At 41.6% G+C, this 24,673-nt stretch overlaps 1 protein-coding gene across 2 annotated transcripts; it reads right to left on the reverse strand.

Annotated features, from left to right (window-relative positions):
* Positions 1-954: 954 nt before the first annotated feature.
* On the reverse strand, positions 955-22,600 carry catip (ciliogenesis associated TTC17 interacting protein). 2 transcript variants are annotated; one of them, XM_034183900.1, is made up of 9 exons: positions 22,364-22,600; positions 18,125-18,277; positions 17,971-18,026; positions 9,878-9,964; positions 8,038-8,205; positions 7,833-7,957; positions 1,581-1,657; positions 1,409-1,476; positions 955-1,208 (listed from the first exon to the last, which is right to left on the reverse strand). In XM_034183900.1, exons 1-9 carry the CDS (start codon positions 22,473-22,475, stop codon positions 1,020-1,022), a joined length of 1,035 nt encoding a protein of 344 aa, XP_034039791.1. In that variant the 5' UTR covers positions 22,476-22,600; the 3' UTR covers positions 955-1,019. The 2 variants fall into 2 exon arrangements, with proteins under 2 accessions (XP_034039791.1, XP_034039790.1); XM_034183899.1 differs by having other exon boundaries at positions 18,125-18,310; positions 22,364-22,599.
* Positions 22,601-24,673: the final 2,073 nt, after the last annotated feature.

Consider the following 24,673-nt stretch of genomic DNA (forward strand, 5'->3'; position numbering starts at 1 on the left):
CGACTGCACTCCAGCCATATAATTTCTATAAATCGACCAACTGTGCTTGTATTGTTACATGAAGTGATGCAAAAGAAGTGGCAGGAGACCTTTTCAAGTAGGTGCCCAAAGTTTGATTAATTTGTCAGAACTCAGCCATTAGGCATGTGCTTTGAGAATGTGGTGATTGTTCTTCAACAATCCAAAACACAAAACGAAACAACAATCACCTTCCAGCAGAGGATAGTTTGACCCCATCATCCTCTGGGTTACACTCAGCATGCATCTCCTGCACCACTCTGCTTACTGTTACCTCATATGGGGACTTGAATCCGCAACCCAGCTGAGGAGGCCAGTGACTTTTCCTTTCCTTCACTCCTACAGGTGGGTAGCGATGCTTTTCTCCTGCCATTGCAAAGGATGTTTGTTTCAATTTGAGAGACAGACATCCTCATGAAGTGTAAAATGATCGCCTGGACTGAAACAACTAGAGATGTTATACTGTTCTCTACACTGGACATGTTGCGTGTAAGGATGGTTCTGAACAGAAATCAATCTCCTTTACTTTCTGGTTTCACCCCCAAGAAATGAACCACTGATGCCATTCTAGCTGTGCAAGTACCTACTGAATGCAAGCCCAAATATCAGCAGTGCTTCTTTGTATCCTTTGTTGAGTTTTCAAAGTGTTTGAAGTTGACCTGGCTGAATTGACCATTCTCGCCTGATGTGCACAGACATCATATGCTAAATACACAAAGCTTTTAAGAAATCGTTTCCATAATCACACTGATAAAGTGAGTTGAAAACATCACGTCTTTGGCAAAAGTAACAAATGCTCCGTTTTATTAGGGCAACAACACATTGAAAAGACTACAATTTTTGGTCAAGTGTGTTGCTTTCATACTGCTACTCAAGAGAAAAGAAAGAAAGAAAAAAAAACCAACAGTATTATAAAATGTAATATTTTAAATTTGTCTTGTGTTTAATTCATGAATAAAGATATTGTATTCAAAAGGATTTTCTGAGCAGGTGAGTGCGCTTCAGAAAGAGGATTCACTGAGGCTTGGTTCTGAAGGATGGTGAGAGGCAAACGGGAGGAAGTACTCTCTGGCACACTGGAACACATCATATGGTTTCTTCAACAGCAAGAACTGCAGGAAGTCGGATATGAGTGCACGTATCTCTGGATGCTGTCTCAGGTACGAGGCATGGTCGGCCTTCAGCTCCTCCTGACACAACAAAACATCAACATGTTCTCATTCTATGATGTGTGAATGGATTATTCAACAAAAAGACGTAACAGTCAAATACAGCACTGAGCCAAATTCATTCATTTTTTAGAGCTTCTCTGCATACAGGTCATGGCAGACCAGGCATGAATTGAACCAAATTTATTATCTTAAATGGCAATGGCACATTTTTTGGTTACCTTTCTATCTAGGAACCGAGACTGCATCTGCATGTCTTCTTCCCACACCAGGGGGGTCTGCTCAATATCTAGCATTTCCATAAACATGCACAAAAAAATAATAATTACTGATGTTGCTAAATAAAAGAATGAGGTTTTTCTGTGTGTGTGTGTGGGTGGGGAGATAATCAACCTTTCTCCAGCTGTGATGGCAGATGCAAAAGTCTCATGGTGACTGGTGACCCCACCTGCACCCTACTGACCAAGTGCCTGGTCATAGAAAATTAAGTCAAATTCATTATCAAGTAATGGGAACAATATTCATATAGAGACAAACAGGAACACCTCCTGAAACAGCCGAAGTAAAGAACTGAATGACAAACCGCCATCAAAATCTCCAGACAGTCAGACTCCAGGCTGTTTGCATGTAAGTGTGGTATTTAATGCAGTGATTTACTGAGTGTTTTTAACTTGCACCATACAATTACACTGTGTGGCTGTTTGACCCATGATGGCATTTGTGTTCTAAAACATCATTGGACTGATTAGAATCACTTTTATCCCAAGTGAAAAGATGAAGCCAAAAACATATAAAAATAGAGCCCAGGTTGAAAAATCCCAGAGTTCTACTTTAATGCTGTGCTGTTTGAATCATGACGAAGTCAGAGATGCGTGAGCAAGATAACAAAACAATAAAAAAATAAAACCTGCTCTGCCTACTGGTAGCTTGCATGTACAACATTTTTTATGATGAGGCACCTGACTTGAACGAGTCAACCTCGTTACATGTAAATGAAAAAATGAAAGGCATCAAAACACTGATGTATATCTCCAGTACACTCTACGCGTCACAATATAAATGTACAAGTACATACATATGTCTGTAATGGTGCGTTTGACTATGTATGACTATGGCTTCTGTGAGACATCATTATAAAGGTATTCATACCAATCAATCACAAATATTTTGGTGTTCAATATGTGTTTTAGTTGATCCCTCTAGGCTTCATGGTTGTTGATATATATACAAAAAAGGTGTTTTTTTGCACCATGTTTCCTTGACCTTTGCACAATCTACTCCAAAGGTTTATGATCCATCTAGTAGGTTTCTTGATAGTTCAAATCAAACAGCAACCTGAGTCTACTGGAACTGAAGCTGATGCGAAATGGTAATGCCTTGACTGGCTGCTTCAGGCAGGCTGGTTCCAAAACAGAGAACTTTCCCATAGGACACCATGTTAAAATGTCCAGCTTTAGAGCAGAAATAAACATGTTTACAGCCTTGTACAAAAAACGGTTTTGGTCTCTTTCAACAGTGTCTGCTCCATGACAACCTTACGGAGCATAATTTTTTTTTTTTCAAACGTCTTAGGTTAAGTTGTTTTAAGCCATAAAGTTCTGTATATTTAGGAACGTGGTCGCTTTGAGTGACAGCTGGAGCGTCTCCATGTCTCGGCTTTACCTCAGAATCAGCTCAATGCTGCTGGTTGTGGAGGCTTTGACTGCTTGTTTGGAGTATTTATTTAGAAACACTGAAATAATATGGCTTGTGCGGTGGCACGTCCTAACACATCAGACGTCTCTGTTGCAATATTCGCACTGAGCAAAACTCTTGTCAGATTTAATGTTGTCACACTGTTAGTAATTTTAGCATTTGTCAGTAGCTTCAACCGTGAGCTCCACTTTAATGTATGATTACTGAGAAAATACATGGCTTATAACTCAATGTCCACGACAAAGTACAACCCCAATTCCAATGAAGTTGGGACGTTGTGTGAAATGTAAATAAAAACAGAATACAATGATTTGCAAATCCTCTTCAACCTATATTCAGTTGAATACTCCACAAAGACAAGATATTTAATGTTCAAACTGATAAACTTTATTGTTTTTGTGCAAATATTTGCTAATTTTGAAGTGGATGCCTGCAACACATTTCAAAAAAGCTGGGACAGTGGTATGTTTACCACTGTGTTACATCACCTTTCCTTCTATCAACACTCTATAAGTGTTTGGGAACCGATGACACTAATTGTGAATGTCATGATTGGGTATAAAAGGAGCATCCCCAAACGGCTCAGCCGTTCACAAGCAACGATGGGGCGAGGATCACCACTTTGTGAACAACTGCATGAAAAAATAGTCCAACAGTTTAAGAACAATGTTTCTCAATGTTCAATTTCAAGGAATTTAGGGATTCCATCATCTACAGTCCATAATATAATCAGAAGATTCAGAGAATCCGGAGAACTTTCTACACATAAGCAGCAAGGCTGAAAACTAACACTGAATGCCCGTGACCTTCAATCCCTCAGGCGGCACTGCATTAAAAAATGACATCATTGTGTAAAGGATCTTACCGCGTGGGCTCAGGAACACTTCATAAAACCATTGCCAGTTAACACAGTCCGTCGCTATTGTTGGGAAAGTGTAGGGACACGGACCGACAACAGAGGGCGCAAAGGAACCGGACAATGGATGAGCCAATAAATAACAATTTACTGTTGTAAATGTGCACAATGGAATACAGACAGAACCAGAATTTGGATTACAGACAATTACACGAAGATGACGTGTGGGCAGGCTCGAGGATAGGAGAGCACCGTCCAGAGAAGAGCCGGACCCCACACGATTTCCACTGCCACCGGATCTGGAAACACACTGGAGACGCCAAGTCCTGAGTCCCCAGGTGGCCACCGTCTTCAGCTGCCGGATCTGGTACTGCTGGCAGGATAAAGAGAAAACAGCTTGAGGTGAGTGTGTGAAGACACACCCAGTAAACAGTCTTTAGTTTCACACGGAGGGAAAACCTCCACCTCCAATCCAGAAACTCGGCACGTGCAGTATTTGTGAGTACTTATCAAGTTTGGCGTGGGGAGCGAAGACGTCAGCCCTCCATGTACCACAAACCCAGCCTCCAGCTGCAAGCACTCACAGGAACGACTGCAAAAAGTACAGAAGCATTATGAAGTGCAAAATACGACAATAGAGACCCCGGACTGTTGAACAACTGAAGTCGCACATAAAGCAAGAATGGGAAAGAATTCCACCTACAAAGCTTCCACAGTTAGTGTCCTCAGTTCCCAAACACTTATTGAGTGTTGTTAAAAGGAAAGGTGATGTAACACAGTGGTAAACATACCACTGTCCCAGCTTTTTTGAAATGTGCTGCAGGCACCCATTTCAAAATGAGCAAATATTTGCACAAAACAATAAAGTTTATCAGTTTGAACATTAAATATCTTGTCTTTGTCATGTATTCAATTGAATATAAGTTGAAGAGGATTTGCAAATCATTGTATCTTGTTTTTTTTACATTTTACACAACGTCCCAACTTCATTGGAATTGGGACTGTAGACCGTGTCCCCAAAAATATGATTTAATAAACACTCAAATGGAGGTTAAGTGGCTTGGAGTCTAAGAGAGAGGCGTGTTCAGGTGTCTTTCGTCACACGTAGAGCCACCCACGCTTCGCCACTTTATGCGTTAATGAGTTTGTCATTTAGCTTCTGTGAACATGGCACCGTACAGAACATAGCCCTGACATGGGCTCATTATAGTATATTCGGTTGCAGACAAAACGGTCCCCCCCTAAAAATCAGTCCACCCTGACTTCACTGTGCATGCATCATTTCTAAGCGTCACCAGCATTTTGCTGATTATCACCTCGTTTCTGTTTAAAACTGCACTCCAGTCATCATCTATCTCAGGGACAGGTATCTGAAGCTTTTTGTACAACAATCATTTCCACATGAATTCATTATTATTCCATAATAAAAAACGAGGGACCGATCGGAGTGCAGTAGCCAGATGAGCTGCTACCCGCTGCGTGGTATACGAGGTCTGTGAGAAAAGTATCCAACCTTTTTATTTTATGAAAAAAATATATGGAATTGATTCATATGTTTTTACGTCAGCCAAGCTTGAACCTTCGTGCGCATGCATGAGTTTTTTCACGGCTGTCGGTTGCGTCATTCGCCTGTGGGCAGGCTTTGAGTGAGCACTGGTCCACCCCTCTCGTCGTTGTTTCATTGCCAGGAAATGGCGGAATGATTTGGGCTTTTTTTCCATCAGAATTTTTTCAGAAACTGTTATGCCGCGTTCACACCAGGCGCGATATGACGCTACAAATTCGCGTGGGTCGCCAGGCGACGGACGCGCCTCCTTCGCCCGGTGTGTCGCTCTGCTTGGGTGGACTTCCGCTGCGAAAATTCGCCCCGGTGCGTCATCAAATAGGAGGAGCTTCCATTCCGCTCGCCGGCTCCGGCTGTCAGTCAAGCTAACATGATGGACCTTGATCACACGGAGCGAGTTGTTGTGAAAAGCTCCCAATACAGAGAGTATCATTATTTGCTGCAGGAGCTGTGTCTGGGTGACCGCCGCTTTCAGCGGTCCTTCCACCTCTGTGGGAACCAGTTTGAGGATCAACTGTCCCGTTCGCGCGCGCACATGTAAACAATTTAAAAAAAAAAAAAAAAAAAACTCCGCTGCTTGCTGCAGCTGGCTCTTCCCCCAAAAAACTCTGTCATAATTGTGTTTAGAAACCAGTCACCATTTGTTTTATTATACATCTGTGTAGTTAATTAATAAAATATTCTCTACAGACGATTCGCTCTTGTGCGCACATAAAAAAAAGAAAAGGAAAAAGCTCCGCTCCCTGCTGCTGCAAGTAGGGCTGCTGCTCGCTCCAAAAACTCTGTCATAATTGTGTTTAGAAACCAGTCACCATTTGCTTTATACAGGTGTGTAGTTAATAAGTAAAATAATCTCCAGGACGATTCGCGCGCGCACGTAAAATAAAAATAAAAAGAAACTCCGCTCCCCGCTGCTGTGGTGCTGCTGTTCGCTCCAAAAACTCTGTCATGATTGTGAAATAAAGGACAAAAAGAGACATAAGTCCTGCTCATAGGCTGCTACCAGATACAGGACATGTTCACATCTTCAGTCAAACTCCAGACATCTCCACGTCACTACATATTCAGTCCCTGACTGGTCATCGCGACGAGATGAAAAAGTTCAGATTTTTGAACTTGGGGAGGAGGGCAGCGCGACGTGAGGCGACGCAATATCGCGCCACAAACGCGCGAAACGCTCAAAATCGCTTCACTCGCGTCGCTTCACTCGCCTCCATCGCGTCGCGCTGCGCGGTTTGGCACCAAAACACGTCCTTACATAGGGATTACATGGTAACCTGTGGCTGCAGTCGCTCGTGTCGCGCCCGGTGTGAACGCGGCATTAGAGACAGGCAGCTGGAAACCATCCAAAAATTTATCTGGCTTTCGGTGAAAATTTTACAGGCTTCACAGAGAATAAGGAGTGTTACTACAGCTTTAAGGACGGCCCACAATGGCGCACATTGCGCCGCGCTCCGAGCCGCCATTGAGAGACAGAAACCACCACATCATTTCTAAACGGATGGCTGTGTGGAGCCTGGACCGTCGTGTGCAATTTCTCTGGTTATCACAAGAGCTGGACATCAGCCATTTTCCGGCAGATCTCACTTTTAACAAGAGATTTTGTCATGGAAAGCTGCGTGGAGGCTTCGCGCGTCACGACCAATTCGCTGATGAAGCGAGACAAAGGAACACCTCCGTTTCGGAGTGCCAGAGGACAAGCCCAGCTCTCCACAATTTCTCTTATACTCACTCGACTGGTAAGCACTGAAAGCCGAGATAGGCATGTCCCAACTTGTCCTCTAACACTCCGAAACGGAGGTGTTCCTTTGTCTCACTTCATCAGCGAATCGATCGTGAAGCGCGAAGCCTCCGCGCGGCTTTCCATGACAAAATCTCTTGTTAAAAGTGAGATCTGCCGGAAAATGGCTGATGTCCAGCTCTTGTGATAACCAGAGAAATTGAACACGACGGTCCCGGCTCCACACAGCCATCCGTTTAGAAATGATGTGGTGGTTTCTGCCTCTCGATGGCAGCTCGGAGCGCAGCGCACCGTGCGCCATTGTGGCCCGCTCTTAAAGCTGTAGTAACACTCCTTATTCTCTGTGAAGCCCGTAAAATTTTCACCGAAAGCCAGAAAAATTTTTCTAATGGTTTCCAGCTGCCTGTCTCTAACAGTTTCTGAAAAATTCTGATGGAAAAAAAGCCCAAATCATTCTGCCATTTCCTCGCAATGAAACAACAACGAGAGGGGTGGAACAGTGCTCACTCAAAGCCTGCCCACAGGCGAATGACGCAACCGACAGGCGTGGAAAAACTCACGCATGCGCACGAAGGTTCAAGCTTGGCTGACGTAAAAACATATGAATCAAATCCATATAGTTTTTGCATAAAATAAAAAGGTCGGATACTTTTATCACAGACCTCGTATTACCAATACCATTAATAATAGTAATACCACAGCTGAAAAAGTCAAACTGTCAGTTACAGATGATGTGCACAGAAACAGTCTCAGTGTAGAAATCTCATGAGGTGCTGTGACACAGTTTACCCGTCAGGAAGGAAGTAGTATTGCCAGGTCGTAGCGCTGCCCTCCACAGACTGAACCACCCTCTCCAGCCCAAACACCTCCATCATCTCACCCCCAACCTGCAGCTGCTTGAGACACAACTCACTCTGTCCACAGACAAGCAGATAATCATGTTACACAACTCAAAGGAGACACAGACTAGCAGAGGTCATTCACAGTCACTTACATAGGTACTGTGGGTGAGGCGTAAATTCTGATCAAAGGAGATGAACGTCATATTTTCAGGCACCTGCTTCCTCAAAGCGATCAGACGCATCAGAAGGAAATTAGAACCTTCTGTTACCAAACCTCGCAGGACAGGTGTGGGATAGGAAACACTCTCCTTCCTCACCTCCTGTACATACATGAGTATACGCAAACACACAGCAGACATCAAAATGTACATTACAGTATTTAAAAAAAACGCAATGCTAAAGTATACTGGCTGTATGAGCGTTGTGTTCTTTATAATTTGCAGTTGTTTAAATATGATAGTTCATGGTGTATTTTTTTAGTTTATGCTGAACATTCATACAATAAATTTAGCCCAAAGTCATATACCAGGAGCACATTTTACTGCCAAAGAGACTGAGGTATGTAACACGACTTCTACTACAGGTCTATTACCCCTTGTATATTTTTGACATACGAGGTCTGTCAATAAAGTAACGGTCCTTTTTTTTTTCAAAAACTATATGGATTTCATTCATATGTTTTTACGTCAGACATGCTTGAACCCTTGTGCGCATGCGTGAGTTTTTCCACGCCTGTCGGTGACGTCATTCGCCTGTGAGCACGCCTTGGGAAGGAGTGGTCCCGCCCCCTCGTCGGATTTTCATTGTCTGGAAATGGCGGAATGAAAAGGACTTTTTTTCCATCAGAATTTTTTCAGAAGCTGTTAGAGACTGGCACCTGGAAACCATTCGAAAAATTTATCTGGCTTTCGGTGAAAATTGTACGGGCTTCACAGAGAATAAGGTCTGTTAGTACAGCTTTAAGGACCCCTTTAAGGACGCTCGGCGTGCCGCGCTCCGAGCTGCGACGACGCGGCACAAGCCACCGGACCATTTCTAAACGGATGGCTCTGTGGATACGAGACCGTTGTGTGCTCTTTCTCTGGTTATCACAAGAGCTGGACATCAGCCATTTTCCGGCAGATTGGACATGTCTATCTCGGCTTTCAATGCTTACCAGTCCAGTAAGTATCAGTGAAATTGTGGAGAGCTGGACATGTCCAAACTTGTCCTCTGACCCGCCGAAACGGAGGTGTTCCTTTGTCTCGCTTCCAAAGCGAATCGGTCTTTACGCGCGAAGCCTCCGCGCGGCTTTCCATGACAAAATCTCTTGTTAAAAGTGAAACCTGCCGGAAAATGGCTGATGTCCATCTCTTGTGATAACCAGAGAAAGAGCACACGACGGTCTCGTATCCACATAGCCATCCGTTTAGAAATGGTCCGGCGGCTTGTGCCGCGTCGTCGCAGCTCGGAGCTCGGCACGCCGAGCGTCCTTAAAGGGGTCCTTAAAGCTGTAGTAACAGACCTTATTCTCTGTGAAGCCTGTAAAATTTTCACCGAAAGCCAGACAAATTTTTTGAATGGTTTCCAGGTGCCAGTCTCTAACAGCTTCTGAAAAAATTCTGATGGAAAAAAGTCCTTTTCATTCCGCCATTTCCAGACAATGAAAATCCGACGAGGGGGCGGGACCACTCCTTCCCAAGGCGTGCTCACAGGCGAATGACGTCACCGACAGGCGTGGAAAAACTCAAGCATGCGCACAAGGGTTCAAGCATGTCTGACGTAAAAACATATGAATGAAATCCATATAGTTTTTGAAAAAAATAAAAAGGACCGTTACTTTATTGACAGACCTCGTATCTACAAAAAAGCTCAATAAATGTGAAAATTGGTGATTACACGAACATCATTCACAAACAAATCTATAAGTCCAAGTGATTTTTGAAAGAGGACCATTGAGATTGTATGTTTTTAACAGCTTTGGTTGTTTGTTACCTACTTTAATTCTCTCACCTCTCCCACAGTGGTAACTTTTTCTATCACCATCCGCCCGTCACGCTGCACCATAGAACACCTCTTCTCCACACTGTGGCCCTCCAGCTGAAAAACAGATTCAAATGGTAGTTTCAAGGCACAAAATGCAAAATAGAAATATCGAATTGTGACATATCAATCTAGAAGCACTCGGAGAGCGCAAACCTCCTCCAAGGCCATAGGGTCACTGACGTCACATGGAATACCCTTTGGCAAAGAGACTTATTCCACATTGTTTCACGCATCTACCGTCATGTTTCAAATTCAGTGGTTAACCCTCTGGGGTCCAATGGCATTTTTTGGACAGTTCACTCGCCTGGCATAAATTTTTTATTATTGCTGTTAACAGCTCTCCCTGCATCCCACAATCAAGTTTTATGTCTCTTTTTTTCAGGATAACCTGTACTTTCAAAATATATATGCTGTAGTTGTGTTTTATAAGTGTAGTAAAGGTTTACAATCAGAAATAAGAAAGGAAAAAGTAAAGTAGAAAATATTTTTCCACACATTTATTCAAAACACACAGCAAACTATAATAAACAACTGTTTTGACACTTTATAAAGGTAATTTGGGCTATTGTGTGAAAGACTGTACAACAAAAAGTTTCAAACAATAAACACAAATGCACATTTTGAACAATATATACAAAATGGTCTATGTGTTATGTTTGTCTTCAACTCAAAGCAATTTCTGTCTGCTATTACACAAAGGTCACATGACAAACTTCTACTATGAAGTTGACTGTGTGTTTGTTCTCTCCTGCTCTGAAAGCAGCTTTCACACTTCGAGGCTCATTCAGTTTGAGGAGCGGCCCCTCCCCCCTCGCTCCATTGATAAAGTAAACAGTGCTTTACACTGAAGCGAGAGAGCTTGCCACAGTCTTATCCAGTAACATTCACAGGAAAACTAGTCGAGCAATCATGATACTCACACACTGTCTGAACATGTGAGATTGTATGAGAGACTCTCCGTCTGCTCACTTTCACTTTCGCTGTGCGTAATGGTGCAGGGTGCATTGGAGCAGCCAGGGGCCTATTAATACGGGCCAACTAGTAACACATCACTCCTAAAAACAATCTTTGGTGTGTCACGTGAGGTGAATCTGCCCTATGATTGGATTTTGGAAAACCATGTGACGGTGAACCAATTCCGATTGGACACTCACATTGCTCACGTCATCATACATCTTCTATGAGGAGTACAAAGATGGTGGACGGTGGCTCGAAAGTCCACGGAGTTAACTTTTCAGCAAAAAAAAAAAAAAAGTAAGTTTCTATCTCATATCATTAAAAAGTTATTTATAATTTAGTAAAGCTTGGTCTCAGTTGTCGTATACGACGGCGTCAGCCCCAGAGGTTTAAACCCTTAAATTTTCAGCAAATGTATTTATAAAGAGAATCTGCATGAACTACACTGTTTTTTTTTTATTTTCTAATAAGTTTATTCAATGAGGAGAACCAAATGCTAAATTATTGTTATGTTGTAACTTAATTTTTGTTCAGCCTTTGTGACCCGTCTTCATGAAGTTAGATGCAAAAATGTTGAAATTGGCCCTATCTTGCAATGATAAAGAATCCATAAAAAAAATTACTGGATCCAGATCGTGTTCTGGATCATTACCAAAATTTAATGACTTCTAAGTTAGGCCAAGATACACCCCTGGTAAAATTTTCATTGAAATCCGTTGAGGATTTTTTGAGTAATCCTAACAATCCAACCAACCAACCAACAAATGGACGCGACCGAAAACATAACCTCCTTGGGGGAGGTAACAACAGGCAAACATGTCACGCAAAAACAGATTTACAGTTACAGAAACTTAGTTATTTCAACTGTCAACTGAGTTAACGCCACAAGACTTCTCTAGCTAAGTTCAAATAACTTTTCTTAAGCAGCTATCCTAAAATATGAAATGGAAGAAATGGGGCAAAATGGAGCCTGATAATCACGAAATGGGGGTAAAATGTAACGAAATGGAGCAGACTGACTCCAAATATGATTAAATATGATTCAATTAAGTACTTTTTTTAAATTATTTTTTAGCGAAATGGAGCGAAATGGGGACTGATAATAATGAAACGGGGGTAAGACGTAGCAAAATGGAGCAGACTGACTCCAAATATGATTCAATTTAGTGCTTTTATTTAATCTTTTTTGCGAAATGCGGAAACTGCGGCGCTTTGGGATTCCCTTTCATTGCTATGCTGATGACACTCAATTGTACATGCCAATAACTGCTGGTAATCTCATTCACATAAAATCTTAGGAAGATTGCCTTGCATCAGTAAGAAGTTGGATGTCTAGTAACTTCCTACTTTTAAATTCTGATAAGACTGAAGTTATGGTTCTTGGTCCAGCAAGGTATCGGCATCAATTTGATCAGCTAGCACTTAGCTTAGGTTCGTGTGTTATACATCATATGGATAAAGTGAGGAACCTTGGAGTAATTTTTGATCCTACGTTGTCCTTTGATCTCCACATTAGAGACATTACGAGGACTGCTTTCTTCCATTTGCGAAATATAGCGAAGATTCGTCCCATCCTGTCTATGGCTGATGCTGAGACTGATTCATGCATTTGTCTCTTCTACATTGGACTATTGTAATGCTCTATTTTCTGGCTTACCGCAGTCCAGGATTAGGGGTCTTCAACTGGTTCAAAACGCTGCTGCCAGACTTTTGACAAAAAGCAGAAAGTTTGACCACATTATGCCCCTTTTGGCGTCCCTGCACTGGCTTCCTGTTCCTGCAAGATCGGATTTTAAAGTACTGTTATTAGTTTATAAAATTGTTCATGGACTTGCACCTCCCTATCTGGCTGACCTGGTAAGCCCCTATGTACCGGCTCGGGCCCTGCGTTCTCAGGGTGCAGGACTTCTGTGTGTTCCCACGGTGAATAAAAAGTCTGCCGGTCACAGAGCTTTCTCCTATTGTGCCCCAGCTCTGTGGAACGATCTCCCGGCACACATTCGGCAGTCGGATACTGTGGAAACTTTTAAGTCACGTTTAAAGACTCATTTGTTTTCCCTGTTTTATCATTAGTGTTATGATGTGTTTTTATTCTTGTATTCTTTTATGGTCGTCTTTTTAATTGTGTTTTAAATTTTTAATTGTTTTTTTATGTTGTGTGAAGCGCCTTGAGACACTTTCATCGTGAATTGGCGCTATATAAATTAATAAATTTGATTTGAATTTGAAATCAATCAATCAATCAATCAATTTTTTTTATATAGCGCCAAATCACAACAAACAGTTGCCCCAAGGCGCTTTATATTGCAAGGCAAGGCCATACAATAATTATGTAAAACCCCAACGGTCAAAACGACCCCCTGTGAGCAAGCACTTGGCTACAGTGGGAAGGAAAAACTCCCTTTTAACAGGAAGAAACCTCCAGCAGAACCAGGCTCAGGGAGGGGCAGTCTTCTGCTGGGACTGGTTGGGGCTGAGGGAGAGAACCAGGAAAAAGACATGCTGTGGAGGGGAGCAGAGATCGATCACTAATGATTAAATGCAGAGTGGTGCATACAGAGCAAAAAGAAAAAGAAACAGTGCATCATGGGAACACCCCAGCAGTCTACGTCTATAGCAGCATAACTAAGGGATGGTTCAGGGTCACCTGATCCAGCCCTAACTATAAGCTTTAGCAAAAAGGAAAGTTTTAAGCCTAATCTTAAAAGTAGAGAGGGTGTCTGTCTCCCTGATCTGAATTGGGAGCTGGTTCCACAGGAGAGGAGCCTGAAAGCTGAAGGCTCTGCCTCCCATTCTACTCTTACAAACCCTAGGAACTACAAGTAAGCCTGCAGTCTGAGAGCGAAGCGCTCTATTGGGGTAATATGGTACTACGAGGTCCCTAAGATAAGATGGGACCTGATTATTCAAAACCTTATAAGTAAGAAGAAGAATTTTAAATTCTATTCTAGAATTAACAGGAAGCCAATGAAGAGAGGCCAATATGGGTGAGATATGCTCTCTCCTTCTAGTCCCCGTCAGTACTCTAGCTGCAGCATTTTGAATTAACTGAAGGCTTTTTAGGGAACTTTTAGGACAACCTGATAATAATGAATTACAATAGTCCAGCCTAGAGGAAATAAATGCATGAATTAGTTTTTCAGCATCACTCTGAGACAAGACCTTTCTGATTTTAGAGATATTGCGTAAATGCAAAAAAGCAGTCCTACATATTTGTTTAATATGCACTTTGAATGACATATCCTGATCAAAAATGACTCCAAGATTTCTCACAGTATTACTAGAGGTCAGGGTAATGCCATCCAGAGTAAGGATCTGGTTAGACACCATGTTTCTAAGATTTGTGGGGCCAAGTACAATAACTTCAGTTTTATCTGAGTTTAAAAGCAGGAAATTAGAGGTCATCCATGTCTTTATGTCTGTAAGACAATCCTGCAGTTTAGCTAATTGGTGTGTGTCCTCTGGCTTCATGGATAGATAAAGCTGGGTATCATCTGCGTAACAATGAAAATTTAAGCAATACCGTCTAATAATACTGCCTAAGGGAAGCATGTATAAAGTGAATAAAATTGGTCCTAGCACAGAACCTTGTGGAACTCCATAATTAACTTTAGTCTGTGAAGAAGATTCCCCATTTACATGAACAAATTGTAATCTATTAGACAAATATGATTCAAACCACCGCAGCGCAGTGCCTTTAATACCTATGGCATGCTCTAATCTCTGTAATAAAATTTTATGGTCAACAGTATCAAAAGCAGCACTGAGATCTAACAGAACAAGCACAGAGATGAGTCCACTGTCCGAGGCCATAAGAAGATCATTTGTAACCTTCACTAATGCTGTTTCTGTACTATGATGAATTCTAAAACCTGACTGAAACTCTTCAAATAGACCATTCCTCTGCAGATGATCAGTTAGCTGTTTTACAACTACCCTTTCAAGAATTTTTGAGAGAAAAGGAAGGTTGGAGATTGGCCTATAATTAGCTAAGATAGCTGGGTCAAGTGATGGCTTTTTAAGTAATGGTTTAATTACTGCCACCTTAAAAGCCTGTGGTACATAGCCAACTAACAAAGATAGATTGATCATATTTAAGATCGAAGCATTAAATAATGGTAGGGCTTCCTTGAGCAGCCTGGTAGGAATGGGGTCTAATAAACATGTTGATGGTTTGGATGAAGTAACTAATGAGAATAACTCAGACAGAACAATCGGAGAGAAAGAGTCTAACCAAATACCGGCATCACTGAAAGCAGCCAAAGATAACGATACGTCTTTGGGATGGTTATGAGTAATTTTTTCTCTAATAGTTAAAATTTTGTTAGCAAAGAAAGTCATGAAGTCATTACTAGTTAAAGTTAATGGAATACTCAGCTCAATAGAGCTCTGACTCTTTGTCAGCCTGGCTACAGTGCTGAAAAGAAACCTGGGGTTGTTCTTATTTTCTTCAATTAGTGATGAGTAGAAAGATGTCCTAGCTTTACGAAGGGCTTTTTTATAGAGCAACAGACTCTTTTTCCAGGCTAAGTGAAGATCTTCTAAATTAGTGAGACGCCATTTCCTCTCCAACTTACGGGTTATCTGCTTTAAGCTACGAGTTTGTGAGTTATACCACGGAGTCAGACACTTCTGATTTAAAGCTCTCTTTTTCAGAGGAGCTACAGCATCCAAAGTTGTCTTCAATGAGGATGTAAAACTATTGACGAGATACTCTATCTCCCTTACAGAGTTTAGGTAGCTACTCTGCACTGTGTTGGTATATGGCATTAGAGAACATAAAGAAGGAATCATATCCTTAAACCTAGTTACAGCGCTTTCTGAAAGACCTCTAGTGTAATGAAACTTATTCCCCACTGCTGGGTAGTCCATCAGAGTAAATGTAAATGTTATTAAGAAATGATCAGACAGAAGGGAGTTATCAGGGAATACTGTTAAGTCTTCTATTTCCATACCATAAATGGGGACTGATAATATGAAATGGGGGTAAAACATAACAAAATGGAGCAGACTGACCCATTGACTGAAGTTTCATCACTTTAACGTCAGATGGCGCACCTGCCCCTACTACATGTACTGAGCGCATCTCACAAAAACACCAAAACCAAACAATTAAATAAAAGTACTTATCTGGAGTCAGTCTGGTTCACTCTCGGGTTTGGGACGACTGTTCCCGTGTCTGGTTGTTGTGGTGTAGACTAGGGCCGTCCACAGGGCAGAAGTTCAAAGAGGTTCTAACTAGGGTGTGATGGGTCTACAGTGATGCTTCCTGTCCATTTCTTCACTGTGCAGTTGTACAAATCCTAGATAGATGCCAGCTTAGGATCCTCTCTACAGACCTGCTCATCCACTGCAGACTGTTCCTGTCCTGTTTGGTTGCTGAACCAAACCAGATGATGATGGATGACCACGTAACAGACTGGACAGTTGCTGTGTATAACTGGACCAGCAGCTACTGGGGTAGAATGAACTTCCTGAGCTGCCTCAGAAAGTACATCCTCTGCTGGACCTTCTTGATGAGTGTGTGTGTGTGTGTGTGTGTGTTTGCTGTCCACTTCAGGTCCTGGGAGATGGTGGATCCCAGAAACCTGAATGTTTCCACCATGGACACAGTGTTTTTGAGAATGGTGATGGAGGCAGTGGTGGGGGCTCCTCCTGCAGTCCACTGTCATCTCCACACTCTTGAATATGTTCAGCTCCAGGTTGTTCTGACCAGACTACAGGACCAGCTGTTCCACCCCCAATCTATAAGCAGATTCTTACCCATCTCGGATTAGGCTGACTACTGTAGTGTCATCTGCAAACTTCATGAGTTTAACAGGCAGGTCACTTGATGTGCAGTCATTGCTATAAAGGGAGAAGAGCAGTGGGGAGAGCAATATGTCCCTGCAAAGTCAAAAGGTGTTCCAGAATGTGATACAACCCTATGTTGACTGCATCCTCGACTGACCTGTTTGCCCGATAGGCAAACTGCATGGGATCCAGCAGGGAACCAGCACTTACTTTCAAAACAGAAAGGTCCTAGTTCAAGACCATTTGCAAAGAGCCTTCTCTTATCCTGCACCCGCTCTATGGAACAGTCTCCCTGCGACCGTGAGGCAGTCAGATTCCATGGACATTTTTAAGTCAAGACTGAAAACATATTTTTACTCCCTTTCTTATGAATAGCTTTTATTTTTTTTAATCTGTTTTATTCTTTTAATTGTGTACTTGAATTTTTTAATTTACTCACTGATTTTAATTTTGATTTTGAACTGTTTTGTGTGAGGCACCTTGAGGCAATTTTTGTTGTGATTTGGCGTGTTATAAATTGAATAAATTGAATTGAAATCTCTATAATGTGGAGTTGTGTCAAGACATGTAGCTGACATAAAACTTGTGCCAAATCAGCACACAGATCTGCTTTGGAGACCCCAAGCAAAAAGGGAGAAGCTGAAAAATTTAACTAAAGCTTTTCTATGTAATGTTGATCAATGAGGGCCCAGGCACTTCCTGTTTTGCTGTAGGATTGTGAGACCTAGACATTAACCACAAATTGAAGAGTATGACTGGATGTCTTTAGTACTGTGTGTTTCTGAAGAGTCTTTGGGTACCACTAGAATGACTTTGTGCCAAATGAGTGATTACTTCTGGAGATCAAGATGAAGTGTAGTTGCACTGTGAGGACACAGCTGCTGTGACACCACAATCATGTGGCATGTTTTCTTGCACATGATTGAGCACTAGGGTCCATAATTTCTGAGGACGCCAGTGACTGTACAAGACCAAGGCAATACCCACGTAGCACCTGGCTGACACAGGCACTACGTACCTGTGGAGTTTCCAGTTGGGACACAAGATAGATCAGTATCTGCTCCTCCTAGACCTGACAGGATATGTTAATTTATTAAATTAGCAAATACCCAAAGTTATGCCACTGGATGTAATTAAAGCTGAAAATCTGCACTTTGAGCTTCTTTTCATTGTTTGCTTTCAGCACTAACACTCTGTGGTAGACAAGTAAAAAATACTAATACATTTTCAATATTAAAATATCTATTAGCCTAACTTTCTTTTTTAAAACCATTTTCAAATAAGACAGTTTACAGCCCACTGAAACTCACCTTGACATATTCACAATAGTCTTCCTCCAGAACCTCAAGCTCCGTGGACAAATAGGCTTCCATAGTCGATACAGGTAGGCACAATGAAATAAAATATGAAGTATACAGACACGTCAGTGAACAATCAGAACAAAGGATATCATTTTTAGTTTACCTGTCACGGTGGTACCACAGGGAAAGTCATCAATAGCTCCTTGACTGTGAGCATGTAGCAGCATGCAGGGCTGCTGGAGTCTAGATGCAAACTCTACCGTCACATTGAAGGTACCCAGGTCTCTACCGCCTTGTGAAACAGTCACCAGGGAGTCTGGAAACAGGCACTTCATCAGCTCTGTAGGCTCTGACACAAAGACAGTGGGGATACACAGGATAGTGATTCACAAACTTTACTTCCTCATCCTGCTTTGAAAGCTGAAAAACACACTTTTGTCTTAATTTATCAAGTGTTTATAACACTCAGGAAAAGTTATTTTCTTAAAATACCTCTGAACCAATGTGAATTTTTATTTATTTATTTGCTTTCCTCTCAGAAGTCTCACTGACCAGAAACTCAATTTATCCTTGGGCCACTGGCTTACTTGTTTCCACACAGAAACAAATCAGGTCAGGTGAGATCTGGGAGTATGGGCTGGTGCTGTACATTGCCACATCTACCACATTATGGAACTGCCGTGGGCTATGGTTGGCAACCACCAGGTAGATAACTGGTTCATCCCTATCTCTTAAAATTAGCCAGTATCATCCATTTGCCACAGTCAGGTGAAACATGGGCGACTCCTAGGGCTGTTCCTGATGCTGGAGTCAACAACACTGAGGCATCTGCGTGCAGGATCATACTGCGCCACATGTTCAAAATGTCATAGACCATGCTCCCTCACAATGTAAGTTTTACTTGGTTACCATCCACGTTGAAAAACCACACAGTAAGCCAGTGTTTACTTCTGTACAGGGGAGGTGATGGTAAGTGGTTAAGGTGTTGGGCTTGAGTCCAGAAGATCATGGGTTCAAATCCCCGCCTGACTGGAAAATCACTAAGGGCCCTTGGGCAAGGCCTTTAATCCTCTATTGCTCCCGGTGTGTAGTGAGTGCCTTGTATGACAGCACCCTGAATGCTGTGAATGTGAGGCATGATTGTAAAGCGGTTTGAACGTCTGATGCAGATGGAAAAGCACTATATAAATGCAGTCCATTTACCATTTACCTCAAGACTCCATAAACCCTTCCCTGGTGTATCTCAAAGTCCAAAGATCCACAGATAGATATACTTTTGATGGCTGAGTCCAAGAAATCATTGTATCTACAGTGGGGAAAATAAGTATTTGACCCCGTCAGTTTTGCAGGTTTTTCCACCTACAAAGAATGGAGAGGTCTGTAATTTTTATCGTAGATACACTTCAACTGTGAGAGACAGAATCTAAAAAAAAATCCAGAAAATCACATTGTATGATTTTTAAATAATTCATTTGCATTTTATTGCATAAAATAAGTATTTGACCCCCTACCAACCAGCAAGAATTCTGGCTCTCACAGACCTGTTAATTTTTCTTTAAGAAGCCCTCTTATTCTGCACTCTTTACCTGTATTAATTGCACCTGTTTGAACTTGTTACCTGTATAAAAGACACCTGTTCACACACTCAATCAATCACACTCCAACCTTTCCACCATAGCCAAGACCAAAGAGCTGTCTACACCAGGGACAAAACTGTAGACCTGCACAAGGCTGGGATGGACTACAGGACAACAGGCAAGCAGCTTGGTAGAAGACAACAACTGTTAAGATTCTTTATTAGAAAGTGGAAGAAACACAAGATGACTGTCAGTCTCCCTCGGTCTGGGATTCCATGCAAGATCTCACTTTGTGGGCTAAGGATGATTCTGAGAAAGCTCAGAACAACACAGGAGGACCTGGTCAATGACCTGAAGAGAGCTGGGACCACAGTCACAAAGATTACATTAGTAACAGATGATGCTGTCATGGTTTAAAATCCTGCAGGGCAGCAAGGTCCCCCTGCTCAAGCCAGCACGTGTCCAGGCCCGTTTGAAGTTCACCAGTGACCATATGGATGATCCAGAGGAGGATCATGTGGAAGATCATGTGGTCAGATGAGACCAAAATAGAGCTTTTTGGAATCAACTCCACTTACCATGTTTAGAGGATGAGAACAAAACCCATCAGGAACAGTCATCAGGAACAAAACCCATACATTTTTTGAAAATATGGGAAAAGCACCGTACATTTTTACTCATTGCTGAGTAATCATTTCACATTGACTGAGAAACTGTATAATCAATCATGTGTTTCATTTGATGGTCTATAAAAGGAAAATTTCAGATTTGCGACCACCTCTTCAAAAACTTATGTGATGTGGCCTAAAGGCTCTTCATCACATAAATTCAAGTTCCCTCCATTTTATTGTCCACAGATCAAAAAAATAATGCAATGCTAAAATCCCAGTGCAAAGTGTATATATACATATAGTGTGTGTGTGTGTGTGTGTGTATGTATATATGAGTTGCCGCAGAGACATGTCAGTTCCGGCGAAGTGGCCAATCCGAAGGGGAGAATTCGTACTTCCGCAACTGGCTGCCTGATGAAAACCACCCTGGACTGCATTGATTGTCTAGTGACATCAGCTGGTTTTGTTTTGTCTCTAACTTGCTTCTAACAGCCAGCTGATAGCTCTCACTGCCTGAAACGATGAGTTTTATACACCAAGCTGAACTGAGATAAACCATTGTACATCTTCTCCTCTCTCTCCCTTCCCCAGCTGGGACGCAGTGCAGCTTTAGCTGCAGCAGCTCACCGTTCCCCCCAAGCTGGCTGCACAGCCACGTGCTGCTGTGCCCCCCCCCCCCCCCAAAACTCACATAGCCTCAATTCGGATGACGGACTGTTTCAAAGTACATAAACAATCAAATGCATATGTGTGGCTGTTTTAACTCTGATGTGTGCCATTATTACGTTCAACTAGAAATAAATGTGGATTGATTGCTGTATATTTGTCTCTGGTAAGTGGGTGTGAAATGAATTGCCCTTTTAGGGATTAATAAAGTTGACTGAAACTGAATCTAAATTGACTTTATTGATGAGTCTGACTCTTTTGAAAAGTGACCAAATTACATATATTTGTATTGAGGTCAGCAATGTTTTCACTGGCCAGAAATGTCCACCAGAGGACGCTTGGTGTAAAGTCTGAGGCAACCTATATATATATATATATATATATATATATATATATACATTTATTGTTATTTACATTAATTATTAATATCCTAGTGTCTTACTTACAATTTGAATATGTTCAATCAAGCCCATCTATAATCATTTATAAACAATATTTACATTTATGAGCTTTTGACAAGAGCAGAAGCTATCTTTGGATTAGCAGAAGTTTGTGTGCATGCTTACGGGAACCAAGCACACTAACCACTTCCCCACCAACTCTGCAAATTTTGGAGGTGATCTGGATCCAGATCCAGGATCAAGATTTCACTTTATATAGACTTTTAAGGATTATGTCACAACTACTTTGCGGATTTACACAAAATTTGCACCACAGATAGATATTAGGGCATGGAAGACTCCACTGAATTTTGGAGGTGATCCAGATCTGGATTGGCGGGCATCAGAAATCACCCTGCTCAGCGTGCCACTCTTGTTGGAGCGACATCTCTGCTATTTTGGAATTGTGGGATAGCTCACACACAGATTGAGCTCGCCGGACTACTTTTGCCTGACCCATTTTCTGGTTGTTGCTGGATGAATGTGAGTACTGACTTACGATCATTTAGGTGTAAAAACACACAAGATCTTTCATCGCCAACTGTAAACGGTTATCAAAACATTCCAACTGTATCTTTCTGAACGCTTCCGCATCACACTCCATTGTGTCAATGTTTACAATGTGCTTGAGTGATAACAGGTGAGGTTGCTCATAAACTTTAAGTTTCTTGAATATTTCTTACAGCCACTCTTCAGTTATCTTTATATTTTTATTACTGGTAAATTTTCGAATTAATTCAGATGAGATATACTCATTATCTCACAGGAATTATCACAATTATCTGGGAACTACTTTTGCGCAGGAATTCATCAAGCACGACGGCCACATGCGCGTACTATCACAGAATACCCAGAAACTGGCCAGACGTTCGGCCAAAACAAAACGAGAGCGTTCGCTTTCAGCTTGCCATAAGCTAAGCTAGTGGCGCTCGTGAGAGTGCGTCAGAAATCTCCGATTGCTCTAGTTACAAAGCTCACAAGATTTAAACGGTTTCTTTCCACTTTTGGCTGGAACAAGTGAAAACGTGACAAAAACAGGTGTTCTCGCTGATCGTCACATGACGTTCACAAACACAGAAAAACTAAGGTTGAAAAACTGATAATTTACCAATGATGGCCAAGAAGGCGATTGCTTCGTCAGCAGCTTTCAGCTCACAGTCAGGTTTTTGCGTCTCTGGTGGGGCTTCGTGAAAAGTCTCGTCTTCCAGCGGGGCTTCCATCACTGACGCAGGTTTGACTGTGTCGGTACAACGACGAGATCCCCCTGAGGTGAAAGAGCTTTCTAAAATGGATTAATGTTCCCACAAATATTTTTTTTTATATATATATAATTTCTTAAAATTAAGTGTTTATTACTGTTTCTCCGACCAGCGTCCCAGTAATGTTCAGTCCGAAACTGACGCTTCACTTGGTCTGAACTCGGTTCATGAAGCAGTGCGCCGAAACTTTGTTCAGTCACAGGACAAACTTCACCCATGAGTGGAGCCAACTACTCCAAAGAGGTTTTACTCCTGTGTATGACAATTTAAGGCACAAAACAGATGAAAAGATATACAGTACGTGACTATTCAGAATTATGTCTTTTGAAGTCTACAAATGCATTTTCACTAGATAAATACATAAATAAACAAACACATCTTAAACTGTGCGCACTTTTTAATTGAAATGCTTGTAGACAAACCTGCAATAAAGATTTCATGACCTGTGCACTGAACTAGCTAACTCATAACCCAACTGAGACATTAACTTTAAAAAGGCGCCAAAAAGAAGTCAAAATTTAAGAAATTCAAAACTGTAAATATCAATATTCTCCATACATGTCAATTACAGAATGTAATCATTTCCTACAATCAAATTCCAATGTCAAAATGTAACTGCAGATGTGAGCTGTCTTAATTTTTTTTTACTACTCAAACTAAATTTGGTAAATACTGTCAAGTAATGTTAAACTGGTTTGTCATAGATTGTCCATGATGTAAAGCAGTTGACATTTGGCTGCTTTCAAACACCTTGCCTGGTTTTTACTATTTACAATCCATTTTCAGGTTTGTGTCTTTGAAATAGTTAAAGTAAAATAACTTCATCTGATAATCACAATATGAAATATAATCCCAATACTGTGAAGAAAGCTTGTTCTTAATAAAACTGCATGATTCGTGTACATATTAAGCTGGACACACACAAGACCAAGACATGATGTCATTGTTATGGTTTCTGTCGAGAAGAGGGTGGCTGGATTGAAGATGACTTGATTTGATGATGTGATAGGGCTGTAACAATGTAACACAATGCTGCACATCAATGTACTGTGGGATGTACTGCAAAAGAACTGCAATGTACACATTATGGTGTGTACCTCTATCCATGCGGAAAAGTAAAGGAGTAGCAGGAGCTATGTAGTGTGGTCCAGGTTGCTTCATTTGTGGTCAATGCAGACCTCAAGAATGCAGAGAAATACATATGTAACATGGTCAAATTTTAATGAGCACTCAATATGCTACGGTGTGTGCACAAGATACAAATATTTCCCACATTTGATTAGTGCATCTGGTCAAAAAGTTGCCAGTTGAGTGTGCAGACAACTGTCATAGACAATAACACCCTGGGACAGAGTGGAGGGTCATTTTTGAGTGTTTATATGGATAATAACAAACATGGAAATATATTTACTAGGTTTTGTTTGATCAGAGAGGCACGTGCATTTGAGTCAGTATATCACCATTGAATTAATTATTAAATTATTATATCATTATATCACCACTGAATTAATCAAATGTGGGAATGATGTCTATGTTGTGTGCATGCAATAGCATTTCTTGTGTTTTTCTTTTGCTCTCTAAACTTTGAGGCTGTGTGGCTGTGTCCTGGACAGCATGTGAGTTGGCAGAGGATATACGAGGTCTGTCCAAAAAGTAACGGACCTTTTTATTTTTTCAAAAAACTATATGGATTGAATCATATGTGCGTCCTGAGCTGCTTCGTGCCGACGCGCGAAATCCTCCGCACGTCTTTCATTACAAAATCTCCTGTAACAGTGGAATGTGCCACAAAAGTGCTATGTCCAGCTCTGTTGCCATTTCTGTGGTAGTCACATGATGTCCCGGATCAATACAGCGTTCAGTTTAGAAAGGATCTGGTCGATCCAGCCTGTTGAATGGCCGCTCGGCAAGCCGCGCGCCCTCCGCCGATGTGGGCCGTCTTTAAAAAGGTTTTAACAGTCCTTAATCCGTGTGACGCCGACAGAATCTTCACCGAAATCCAACTGAATCTATAGAATGGTTTCCAACTGCCTGTCTCTAACAGTTTCTGAAAAAAATTCATGGAGCAAAACGGCAGTCTCTCAGCAAGTTCTCAGACAAAAGAATCCAACAGGAGAGGTGGACCAGTGCTCACTCAAAGCCTGCCCACAGGTGAATGA

Source organism: Thalassophryne amazonica, chromosome 12 (assembly GCF_902500255.1).
Source record: "Thalassophryne amazonica chromosome 12, fThaAma1.1, whole genome shotgun sequence".
NCBI lineage: Eukaryota > Metazoa > Chordata > Actinopteri > Batrachoidiformes > Batrachoididae > Thalassophryne > Thalassophryne amazonica.